Consider the following 13,012-nt stretch of genomic DNA (forward strand, 5'->3'; position numbering starts at 1 on the left):
GACAAACAAAACAGTCATGATAGAAAGAATTCAGCCAGCCTGGGTGTAGGCTTAGTTCTACTTTGTAAACGATTCTCTTCTCCCCCAGGAAAACCGGTGAAGACATCCATTCAGGAATCAGGAATTTTTCTGCCTCCGGTAAAGAATAAATTCTCTGACTTGGTATTGCGTGCAAGGGTATATGTACTAGAACACTGACGTCTTAACAAACAAACAAACAAAAATACAGACAAAACTGTTCTTTAAAGTTCTTTGTGACAACTGGGTGCTTGTGCATAATTCTCCTGAGAACTCAGTGAACAGGAACCTTAAATATAGCAAAGAACAATTATGTTCAAGTGGAAGGCTTGAATGAGTTTTGGAATGCAGGGAAATTCTAAATGGCGGCGGCAGCTCTCACCACAACTACTGAATGTACAAGTGGGCAGTGTGGCCGTGCGAACTGTGTCGATCCCTGGCTTTTGTCTGGGTTGACAGCCTCTTCAGAGGAGGCAGCAGAAAGCCTCCATTTGTACTGGCTCAGAAAGTTGATTCTTGGTTGCTACTTTAGGCTTCTACAATGGCACGTGGCCCATCTCCCTTCCCTCTTTCAAATTATCTTTATTCTGCAAAGCTAAAAAAAAAATGATGATTCTCATTCAAATTAAGTGAGAACTGAAATAGCTGTTTGTCTTAAGCTCATGACTGTGACAGAGGGAGAAGTTGACATTACTTGGAAATGTCAGCTGTGATGACTTTAGGCTGTGTCTCTTGAATGATTCACCTGTCAAAAGAAGAGATGGATGAGTGAGACCTTAAGTCTCGGAGAAGTATCCAGCATCCCTAATCCCTACCTTTCTTTCTAGCACATACACGAAGAGAGCTACAGGATGCAGAGCAAGCCTCTAGGGATCTGCTTGATCATCGACTGTATTGGCAATGACACAGGTAGGTGTAGCAGCCCAGGATCAAGTTGTATTTGTCAGCATGGCAGACACTAACTGCAGTAACAAAGTACACTCTATTATGGTGCTTGCTTCCCAGCCATGGTGTTGTCTAGTGTGGATTGGGCTAGGGGAGCTTTTTATGCATATGGTCAGCCAGCGGTCCATCATCTTTCGAGGCCTTGGAGTCCTCTGCAGGGCCCTCCTTATGTGACTGACAGATGAAGCAGTAGAGACTGTGTAGCGGATCTCATCACAGATTTCACAGAAAGGCCTGAGAAGGATGTGACACATCTCTACCCTCTATTGTGGTTTGAGCTATCTACAGCAGACATAGATAAATCAGTCGAGCTACGTGTTAGGAGGAACAAGAGACGAACCTGGGGAACACAAGTTCTAAGTTGTGGAAGTTGGTGTGTCTTTACCTGTCTTACCTGTGCATCCTGGGTAATGTGGCCAGTGGTGGTCCTGGTCTGCAAGGGACATTTAATGAAAGGCATTCTGGTTTCTAATATTGTCCGATGTTTCTCTTCACCTGGATAGACCATGAAAGCCTTCCTTGGGGCTATTAAAACCATGTTGTCTATGTTAATGTAGGGGTGTGGATAGTGTTTGAGCCGCATGCTACTCGGCTCTTCTCTCTGTTTGATCTACCTGTGAGCCATCATCCTTTGCACCTGATTGTTTTGCTTAGTTGCTGGGTGTCTGGTGCAGACTGACTCACTGCTTGTGCATCAAGAGAGAACGAGAAGAGCCTAGATGCTTGGGCTACTGCAGCACTTAATCATCTCTCCTTCTGTCAGATGAGTGATCACTGTACTTCACGACTTCCATGTCTCTCAGCATTCCTTAGCGTGAGTCAGAGAGACGACACACTTGAAATATTACCGCAGGGAGAGTCTAAGATAAGGTCGAATTAGCAAATATGAAACTGGATTTCCCAGGATTTCAGCTACAATCCCACTTTCTCACGTCCTACTTTGGTAAGTGTGAGAAATGTGTCTTTTTCGCTGTAGAGAAATGTCTTTTCCGTTCGTGGTGGTTTGAATGGAAACAACCCCCTTAGGCTCCTATATTTATGTTCAGTCCTCTGTTGCTAAATCATTCAAGAAGCATTAGGAGGTATGGCCTTGTTGGAGGAGGTGTGTCATGGGGGCGGGGCTTTGAGGTTTCAAAAGCCCACAGGAGACCCAGCCTACTGCCTGAGGATCAGGATGTAAAGCTCTGGTGCATGCCTGTCTGCTTCCTGCCATGATGATAATGGACTAAGCCCCTGAAACTTTAAACAAGCCTCCAGTTGCATTCTTCCTTAGTAAGAGTTGCCTTGGTCCTGATGTCTCTTTACAGCAATAGTAACCCTAGCTCTTCAGACACCATTTTAGCTATTAGTGTCCATAGAAGAATGAGGAAATAGCTTCTCAACGAGTCACTGACTGTTCTGAAGGATATTGTGGGATCGAGCTTTGACCTTTGATTGTGGTCAGTCTTGTTTCCTTCAGCATCAGGAAATGTCTGAAATACAGAGCTTTGTGTGTTCTTCCTATGTTTATATTACGGGACTCATAAAGATCAAGTCACAACCTGCTATGAACCAGAAAAACTCAATTCTTCGTGACTAACAGCCAGGGCCTGTGCTGAATTCTGTTCCTCAGTTGCGGGTAGCTGTTTTTCTGGGTGTGCATTTCTCCCACTGTAGGAGAGCATCAGAGTTGGGACCTGGCAGTGATTGCCTAGGTTCTGATCATGGCTCTGCTGTATCTTAGCTTGTGATGTGGTCCTCACTGTCTCTGTTATAATGTGGGTTCATAACAACTTCCCTCATGTGATGGTTGGAAGAGGGAGTGAGATTGTATTCATAAAGGATGTAGAACAGTGTTTGGAATGAAGTACAAGCTAATGTTAGTTTTCTTATTTTGTTCATTTGACTCTAGTGGAAAACTACTAAGCCATAAAACAGCATGGCTTTGCACTTAGTTTAGTGAGTAAGGGGAATGGAGGGCTTGAGGTCTGCACTGGGTTCCAGGGTAAGCGGGTAAGGGGAATGGAGGGCTTGAGGTCTGCACTGGGTTCCAGGGTAAGCGGGTAAGGGGAATGGAGGGCCTGAGGTCTGCACTGGGTTCCAGGGTAAGTGGGTACATCCCCACATGTAGCAGTGCAGTGTCATGGAGGCAGTTACTTTAGAGGGAACAGATTTCAAGTGGAAGTCTTAAGAAGTAAGGTGGAAACACCTGAGGTTGGCCTCTGGCTTCAACACATGGGTACACGTCCACGTGTATGGTGCTGCACACACCCCTCCCCCAGACACACATACACGGAATGGAGCTCCAGGCAGCAAACCCTCAGCATAGTCCTTTCAAGGTCAGCATCTAGAAGATAAGTGTGTGACTAGAGTGGGCCTGGTCCTAGGGTAAAGGGCACCTCAGCTGCTCCTTCTTCCTGAGAATCTCTTGACTCCTGTGCTCTTTGCCTTTGGGAATAAAACAAACAACTGGGTTCAAGGTCACTTACTAATCCTCGAAGCCCAGTGGCTCATCAGCAGGTTACAAACAAGATGGTGACAGTGTAGGTTTGTTCAAACCGTGCTGTGCTTTGCTTTTGGCCCCTGAGAGGTTCCAGATCCCTCTGTGATACTCAGAATGACAGGAAGGCATTAACCACCCAGAGTGGAAGGACAGACTCCTCTCACACATTGCTGTACATCTAGCTCCTGACACTTTCCACCAAGGACTCTAGAGCCGGGACCCCGCTTTTCTGGAAAGCCTCTCTGGTGCTTCCTTCCCGTATATTTGCACTAGAGCCCTTCACCTAGTGCTATTACACGGGCTATTCTCTGTCTAGTTAATTTTGCCAGATGGTTAATGTTTGACATTTGGCTGCTGCACAGAGGTCAGATCATAAAAAGCAGACAAGATAACTGCCAACTGAAATGAGGGTTCTGAGTGGAACTAGCACTAGCAGGATGGACTGACGATCAGTGTTCCGCTTGATAGGCTCTCCCTCCGGTGTGGCAGGTTACTCTGGTAACGGCTTTAACGGTACTAGTGTATGAGCATGCCTTTAGCCACGTTGCACTGACGTAAGTCCTACAGGGGCAGACAGAAGCGCTTATGTGTCTGTTTTACTGTGTGTCACCAGCAGTTGGTCAAGTGCCAGGCACATAGGTACTCAGTATTTTCTTTTTTTTTTTTCTTTTTTTTCTGGAGCTGGGGACCGAACCCAGGGCCTTGCGCTTGCTAGGCAAGCGCTCTACCGCTGAGCTAAATCCCCAACCCTGGTAATAGGTATTTTCTGAAGCGGGTGTTGTTGGTAGAATATCCTCTTCTAGTAATGCTGTGTTTCCAAAACCAGTCCTTTAAAGTTTAGAGTTTAGTAGACTTATTTAGTGGACTTTTTCTCCTTTTAGCCTCCCCTCCTGCTCCCCAAAATCGGACATTAACGAAAGACTGTACAAATCCCTGAAATATTTACAGGCATATTCTTTTGTTTGTCTGGTAAATACTTACTCAAGCTGTCTTGCAAACAAAGCACATGCTTGGCCCTGCGTGGAGCACATCCCCAAGGAGGAGTCTGGTCTCAGAGTCACTGAGAAAAGGCACGGTTAATCTTGGTAAACTATCCTTGAAAATAATCCTTATGGCCTCCTCTTGAGGTAGATAGCAGTGCTGAGGGATTTCAGCCTCATTATGCTAGTCTGGGAGAATTAAAGACCATGGTGTCTGGGGAACTGTGTCAGTAACCTAGCAAGGCCGAGTCTGCTGGGTCCTGGTTGGCCAGCTGTGTCCTCACCTCGATCTTCTTAGGCTCGTGGAGGCAAATGTCTCCAATCACTGGCAGGTGGATGCAAGGCCTGATTTAAGGCTCTGGCTGTTTGTGTGTGTGGTGGGGGTGGGGGTGTGGGGGTGGGGAGGGACTCTATATAAATGGCAGCATTTGCAGATTTTTTTTTTTTTGGTAAAATTTTGTAAGACTTTTTTGTAAATTTATTTTATCTTTTCCCATCTTTATTTATAAAGATTTAACTCTGACACAGACAAAACACACTCCAAAGAGTCCATTAACGACCATGGCAACAAAATGGGAGGTCAGCGGGGCCCTGGTTTACAGCTGTCTGTAACCCTTGGGAACCCTGGGAGCAGTGCCTTGGGTAGGATATCTCACCTAAAACACAGGAAACAACCGGTGATCCGGAGGGCACAGGCACTCCACAGGGCAGAAAGCAACACTTTGTCTTCAGCACTGTCAGACTGACCTGTTTCGAAGACTACCTTAGGATAACGTGGTGTTGGTGGAGTTGAAGGTGCCAGCTGGGTTCATGAATGCACGGTATCTCCTTTTAGGGCACACCTCACCCAAGGTTATCTCTTGAGACTTGCTCCCTGGATGTCATCGGCGTCATGAGGAGTCCCTTCTTTTAGCTCCTCATCCCAGTCCTCACTTAAAACGTTGGCATCTTGTTCCAAGTGTGGTCAGAGTGCTGACCGCTCCCTGGCATACAGTTCCCCATCTGCTTCTTTCTCCTCCACAGCAAGCCCTCCCTCTTCCAAACCTGGGCGCCCAGCAGGGGTAGGAATGTCCTTAGGGATGCTCTGGGCTCCTCTGGAGTTTCAGAAATTTCATCCATTACCACCACAGCAGGAAACATGGCAGCAGAAATGGCAGGCATGGGTCCGGAGTTGTTGCGAGCTGCACCCTGATCTGCAGTCAGACAGACGGGTAGGGGGTGGCGCACTGGGGAGCAAGAGCGAGCACATTTGCGGATTTTTAAGAGGAAGTGTTTTCTCCTCTGCTGCTGCTTCTGATACCTTTGTTATGATTTTACTGACTAAGACACGTTTGGTAGCAGACTTTGCAGTTTTCACTGTAGTGTTATGTGAAGAAGCTTCCTCTTCTTGTAGTGACAGGCTAGGGGTTGCTCCATGCCTCCTTATGTGGGTTTTTTTTTTTCTTTTAACGGAACAAGCCAAGCCATAACATTTATATAATAGGAACATTTCTGCACAGGAAGTAGAAGGCTCATTGTGATCTCTGCTCATGGAGAGAAGGGGCAAATGGCGCCCAAAACGGTAGAGGGAAGCTACGTTCAGAGGAGTGGTAGACAAACCATTCTGGCCCCTCCTGGTTCTCATGGGATCAGTGCACTGAGAATGGTTTCTTCCTGGGAACAGGAGTGTGCAATGAGGCACTTTTTGTTTTCTGGGCATGCAGATACTTGCTTAAAAGCTTAACATTATTTTTTTTAAAAAAAAATTTTATGTTCATTTCATGTGCGTTGGTGTTTTGCCTGCATGCTTGTCTGTGTGAAGGTGTCAGATCATGGTAGTCGTGAGCTGCCATGTGGTTGCTGGGATTTGAACCTGAGTCCTCTGGAAGAGTAGTCAGTGCCCTCTACTGCTGAGCCATCTCTCCATCCCCAAAGCTTAACATTATTAATGAAATTTCCTTTTAAGGCCTTCACTTCACCAGGCTTAAACCTAGGGTGTATTTAAGAAGTGTAGGTCTATGGGCCCTTGTTGGAGGCCCTTGTATTTCAGAATTTAAAAAGATACTGTGCTACATGGCCTAGGGTTCAGGGTAGCCCCTGACAAGCATGTTAATATTTCAGTGGCAAACTGAATGGATATTTACATGATAGGCCTCTTCCCCTCCTGAGAGACTTTCCCAGACAATGACTTGACAGGAAAGAACCTGAGGTTGTTGAATGTTTGAGGTGCTAGAACTCTGGATGAGGAGTCAAGGATTTGTAATCCTAACTGTCTTGGGCACACCAGAAACCAGTTTCGGGTTCTGTAACGTTGGTATTATTGTCTCCTGATACAAGGTAATCTGGAAAGAATTACCAGTAATCAACTTTCGGTAATAAAGATTTTTTTTTTTTTTTTGAGACAGGGTTTCTCTGTGTAGCCCTGGCTATCCTGGAACAAACTTACTCTGTAGAACAGGCTAGCCGATCTGTTTGCCTCTGCCTCCTGAGTGTTGGGATTAAAGGTATCCAGCAATAAAGATTCTTAAAAGATGGTTTGTAGCTTTGAGTGTGTGCTTGGAGCAGTGAGGCCTTAGCTGGCCTAGACGACCCAATGCAGGGTTGGATGTGTGCCAGATGGCCCAGGATCCACCTGTTGCCCCATCTGTGCCTCTCCTCACCAACGTCTTCCGCCCTGTCAGCAGCTTGTGTAGGGGACTTTCCTTTCCTTTGCCCTGGTTTTTCAGGCTCTGCCTTACGTTACAGCTTTTCCCAAAATGCTCTATGCCCAAGACCACAGTGCCCTTTGTTTGAGTGACCTCTTATTTGCCCTACAACCCACTGAACTATAAGACATTCAGTCATCCATGTGCACACTCTGTTGCCTTTCTTCTCCAGCGAGCTGTGTCCCTTGCCATAGTGTCTGGTGAGACAGTAAGGGGAACTCAAGCTTGGGGACACAGTAGTTTGTTCCCCTCCCAGGTGCAGAGTGCATCTAGCCTCCCTTAGAGAAGCCATAAATACCAGGTGGCTACTTTCTGTTACGAGTCAGACTTCCTTCTTGGCTCAAATGGCACAGCAATTTTCCTTTTCTTCCCTATTCTCCTCTTCCTGGTAGCTGCTGAGTTTTATAGCTTCCTAGAGCTGAGGGTTTGTCTAATAAAATTTTAATTGTCCTCAAACCTAAAAAAAGAAAGAAAAGAAAGGTAAAGAGGAAGGAAGAAAGGAAGGAAAGAAGGAAGGAAGAGAGAGAGAAAAAGAAAGAAAGAAAGAAAGAAAGGAAGGAAGAAAGAAAGAAACTCATTGTAGGAATAGGTTGCTCAATGGGTAAAGGTGCATGCATACAAATGTGGAGACCTGAGTTCAAATCCCTTGATCCCAAATAAACGTCAGCATGTAGTGCCTGTAATCCCAGCCCTCCTATGGGGAGACGGAAGACTTTCTGGAAGCTCAGGGGCCAGTTAGCCTGACATACACAGGACAGAACAACAAAGAGAACTTCTCACACAAGGATTTGGTGGAGAACTCCCTTTCCCACCCAGGATGTCCTGCCACCGTTAGGTTTCACTCATTTGCCTTATCTTGGCTTGTGAAGGGCACTCAGTAACTGATCTTAAATAGTCTGGGGACACATCACCTCTTATTTATTCCATGTATTTATTTAGAAAGTGCTGAGACAAATTTGCTTATCTAACTCAAAATGAATTCTAAATGAATAAGGTCCTGGCATTTCCCCAAGCCTGTGATTGGTTACTGGCAGCCATTCACTAACTTCGAGGTCAGGGAACACCCGTGGTTTCTAAGAAGCGGTTATAACTACCAAGCTGTGGCATGGATGTCCAGAATAAGGAGAAGGAGAAGTGGTGCTTCTGTATTTTGTTAAAGTTTTATTTCCCAAAGCCAGCACCCAGCAGTTTCTTCCTGTATAGTAAGCACTGCTGTGGTAGCTAAGACTCATCTGGAATACAGAGTCCTTCACCCTAGTCATGAGCAGTGACCTTGTGAAGAAGACTCCTGGCAGGGCCTCTGACTTACGGGTTCATGTGCCGCCTTCCTCTCCTTTAAAATTAATTATTTATGCTTGAATGAATGCAGTTTGGAAGTATCTTTACAGAAACCCCACTGGATTCTGCCATTTCAGTTTAGGTGTTAGAATTTAATCCCGTTTCAGAGACGGGCAAATTGAGGCTCTAACTTACTCAAGGTTACATGTTCCCCATTCCTTAGTGTATAAACCAGACAGCACCACATGCTTGTCTTTGCTGCCCCAAGGGCAAAAGAAATGTTGACGCATGTGCCACTCCAGCTGGCATCCATGTGAGCTGTGATGACCCAAGGCTGACTGTTGACTGATTTGCCCTTGCCAGGGCATATTGGAGGACTGCTGTGTTTTGTCCCAAGCCCCATACAGATTTGGGGTTCCTTTTGGTGGTGGCTGTGGCATTTGGGACCTTTACCTTTCCCCTCTTGTTTTGGGGAAGGATTTTCTGCATTAGATTTTAGGTGCTTGGCCTACTCTTAGCCCCTCTGAGGCTGAAGCTAAGCCCCTGAGCCTGAGGAGAAGGAAGGTGGTAGAAGGCACGGAGCAGCATTTCCTCTTCCCACGCACATCAGCCTGGGCAAGAGGCTGCTCTGGGCTTTCCCCCAAGGCTTCATCAGTGAGGAGGGTTTTGAAGCTGGCCCGCCAGTATGTTGGAACCTGCATTTCCCTGTCTATGTCTGCCCCCTAGAGGAGAGAATACGCCACAGCAAGAGGAAGGAGCTAGCAGAGGGGCTGCGATCCTGTTACCCAGGAGTCGCTAGCCTTGCAGTGCTAACAAGCTTTCTGCAGTAGACCAGTTAAAAATACAATTAACAGGGGAAAGCAGAAAAAGGAGATTTGGTTAGTGTGGCCACATTGGGAAGAGGAAAAAAGAGTTTCGGTAATCCCTAATCCATGAGTTAGGTTTAAGTAGAAGGCAGGAGGTTTGCATACCTAAGCTGTCCTAGAAAATGTCTGATCTGGCTTCTCATCGTTCCCTCTGTTAGTCTCTCCTGCAAATCTGTCCGATCAGTCGCCAAATCTTTCCTTTTCCCAGAATGAGATTCCGGGGGTAATTATAATTTCTCTGGGTCTGTTGTTTCAACTGTCTGAAGTAGGGAGGGGCACATGTGTATTTTGAAGGCTATCTTTATTCCTGGCAAGTGGTTAGAGTCCTAAAGTAGCTTCCCTCGCTTTTCTGTCTTGGACCCAACCTGGGTATAGTTCTGTGCTTTAAACCTCGCTTGCACTGCAGGGAGATGACTAGGGTGGGCCAGGCATTTCTGCCACCCAGATCTAAAAAGGAGAAAGAGGAATCTAATAGGTTATCAGCAACCTACAAATTATGTCCCCCTCATTTCCTTAATAAGATGCTTGCTACTTGTGAGCTGAATGATGTCTGCACTTTCCTATCTCTTTTCAACCTTAGAGAATATAATTTATTTCCAGGAGATGGTGGGTCAGCAGAGGATAGACGTATGTATAACTACAGTCTTCAGTAAAGATGACTACCAGTCATTCTTACTGATAAGAGAGCATTATTAATCTAATAATGTGTATAAACCACTGGTCGGCTTAGAGGCTTTTTAAAGCAAACTATTCATTTGGTTATATCTCTTACAGTTTTGTGGGTCAGGACTTTGGGAATTCTGGCTTAGGGTCTCTGGGGAGGCCCTCAGAGTCTGCTGGGGCAACTGAAGGCTTGACTGGAGTTAGAAGAGCCATCGTTGGCTGCCTGAAAAGCTAAAGGGTGTTTCTGAGAGGCTCCAGTTGTCCCACACATGGCCCTCTCCGAGACACTGCCTCCTGAGCTCCCATGTAAGACTTCGTGGACATATTTTAAAACCACTTTGTCTCGGTACAGCGAGGGTCATGGAAAGTTCTAGTATGCACTGTGTATACACAGGCACTGCTCATAGGCTGAGCAGATTCAATTATAAACACTCGAGCCAGTTCTTACGTGCCTGGCGACTGCTACACAGATCTTTGCTTACACAAAGCCCGGTCCCTCTTCATCTTTGTTTTGTCCTTCGTATCTCACCAAGCACAGAGAAGACAAACTGAGATTTTCCTCTCTTGCACTTACGGTTTATTTGTGGTTGGCCAGGCTGGGTGGGCAAGAAGGCTGAAACTGTGAGTCTGGCTTGTTCGTGACTAGCTGCACTGCTCCTGAGTCCTAGTTGAGAGTGTGCTGAGAGAGAACTGGTGCTCAATGGTCATGTGACCCTCAGTTGGTTTCTCCCCTTTGATCCCTTCCCATGCAGTCTTAACTTACATTAGACGCTCGTTCTCAGTGGAAGCTAGACTGCTGTTGCTATTGCACGGTTCAGTTTGAAGCAAACTTAGGATAGACTTCTAGAAAGTCCACACCACTGGAGAGGGGTTGGCATTGGAGACGAAACACAAAAACAAATCCAGAGAGGTAGATGGATGGTCCGAATGGGAGGTACTTACTGGGTTTCTGAGTTTAGGACAGAACAGCTTTTCTGCCCAGCAGATTTTGAACTAGAGACATTTGTCAGATAAAGAACAGAAAAGCAATGATTGAAGTAAAGTGGTGTAGAAGTTTTGAATGGGGAAGAGAAATTTCCATTTTTTATTATCAAAGATATTGATTTAAGAGGCTGTGTTTATTCTCCTTGTAAAGGCAAACTGAACAGATGAGAAAAAAAGTGGACTTGATAGGACCTAGAGCCACAGAAACTTCTACACTATGCGGAAGATCTTTTCAGCAACGGAATAAGAGTGCATATTATTAATAATAGCACCATATCTTTATTTATATTGTTTAATCCTCACAGCATTCTTGCTGGTTGGTGACTGTTAACACTTCCACCTAACGCTAGAGGGTCCACCTTTCTTTTTTTTTTTTTTTTTATTAACTTGAGTATTTCTTATATACATTTCAAGTGTTATTCCCTTTCCCGGTTTCCGGGCAAACATCCCCCTCCCCCCTCCCCTTTCTTATCGGTGTTCCCCTCCCAACCCTCCCCCCATTGTCCTTCTCCCCCCACCAGTCTAGTTCACTGGGGGTTCAGTCTTAGCAGGACCCAGGGCTTCCCCTTCCACTGGTGCTCTTACTAGGATATTCATTGCTACCTATGAGGTCAGAGTCCAGGGTCAGTCCATGTATAGTCTTTAGGTAGTGGCTTAGTCCCTGGAAGCTCTGGTTGCTTAGCATTGTTGTTCATAAGGGGTCTCGAGCCCCTTCAAGCTCTTCCAGTTCTTTCTCTGATTCCTTCAACGGGGGTCCTATTCTCAGTTCAGTGGTTTGCTGCTGGCATTCGCCTCTGTGTTTGCTGTATTCTGGCTGTGTCTCTCAGGAGAGATCTACATCCGGCTCCTGTCGGTCTGCACTTCTTTGCTTCATCCATCTTGTCTAATTGGGTGGCTGTATATGTATGGGCCACATGTGGGGCAGGCTCTGAATGGGTGTTCCTTCCGTCTCTGTTTTAATCTTTGCCTCTCCCGGGTCCACCTTTCTTATGGCCCTGCAGTCCTAGGTCAGGATTAGAAAACGGGCTTGACAGGTTTAAACTCGCTCTACTACCTTATACTTCCTTTCGCATCAGAGGCAGCCCAGATGCTTGGAGACTAGGGTTGAAACTGGGCAATCTGGAAATAGTCATGACTTAGATCTAAAGTCCTCTGTGTAAGTCCACAGCAAGGAGAGGAAGCTGATAGCCCAGATTGCCATCTAAACGCACACCTGGATTCACACCCCGATAACACTTCTCATTCCTATGTGCTTTGAGGAAAGAACCTTTTGAAGAGGCTTCCACTTCGTTTTGGTTGACAAGACAACAGTTTTGTTCTTTCTTGGTTTAGTGGCATCGGTGGGTTCAGTCTTGGCTGTGGGCAGAGAAAGCGATGCTACAGGTGCCTTCCTAGGAAGCCTGGGGCACAGAAATTGCACATTTCATGTTTAGCTACTTCTACTTTGGAAGTCCTCAGAGAATCCTAACACAAACACATACGTAATGGAGACCAGGCCAGGCTAGGTGTCATGCCCAATGTCCCTTGGCTCTTCTTATTTCTGTGTTGTTTTCTGTTGGCTTTCTGCAGAATATCTTCGAGAGACCTTCACTTCCTTGGGCTATCGCGTCCAGCCTTTCTTGTTTCCCAGTTCACATGAAATAACCCAGATTGTTCGCCGATTCTCCAATATGACCCAACATCAAGACTATGACAGCTTTGTATGTGTCCTGGTGAGCCGAGGAGGCTCCCAAAGCATGATGGGCGTAGATCAGGTTTACTCAGGATTCTCCTTGGAGAATGTCAAGGACATGTTCAAGGGGGACATGTGCCCTTCTCTCAGAGGAAAACCCAAGCTCTTTTTTATTCAAAACTATGAGGCGTTGGAAGATAACAGCCTGGAAGTAGATGGGCCAGCAATAAAAAATGTGAACTCTAGGCACCTGCATCCCAGACACTGCACAACTCACCCGGACGCTGATATCTTCTGGAGCCTGTGCACAGCAGACGTATCCCGGTTGGAGCAGCCCTCCAGCTCGCTCTCTGTGTACCTGCAGAAACTCTCCCAGCTGCTGGAGCAGGGCAGGTGAGCCACAGAGGTCTGTGCCCTCCACCTTGATCCTTGAGCACATG

General features: G+C 46.2%; 1 protein-coding gene across 50 annotated transcripts in view; it reads left to right on the plus strand.

The window, feature by feature from the left end:
• Positions 1-13,012, plus strand: part of Cflar (CASP8 and FADD-like apoptosis regulator) — a 70,818-nt gene that overhangs the window by 32,718 nt on the left and 25,088 nt on the right. For 49 of the 50 annotated variants that reach the window (XR_015628426.1, XR_015628427.1, XR_015628428.1 and 46 more), the window contains 3 exon segments: positions 89-138; positions 846-927; positions 12,470-12,965. Coding sequence is in view for 3 of the 50 variants with exons in the window: in NM_001033864.5 (NP_001029036.1) it covers positions 89-138; positions 846-927; positions 12,470-12,965 (628 nt within the window). In the remaining 47 variants the exon portion in view is untranslated. 50 annotated transcript variants of the gene reach the window in all.

Source organism: Rattus norvegicus, chromosome 9, assembly GCF_021556685.1.
Source record: "Rattus norvegicus strain SHRSP/BbbUtx chromosome 9, alternate assembly SHRSP_T2T, whole genome shotgun sequence".
Lineage (NCBI taxonomy): Eukaryota > Metazoa > Chordata > Mammalia > Rodentia > Muridae > Rattus > Rattus norvegicus.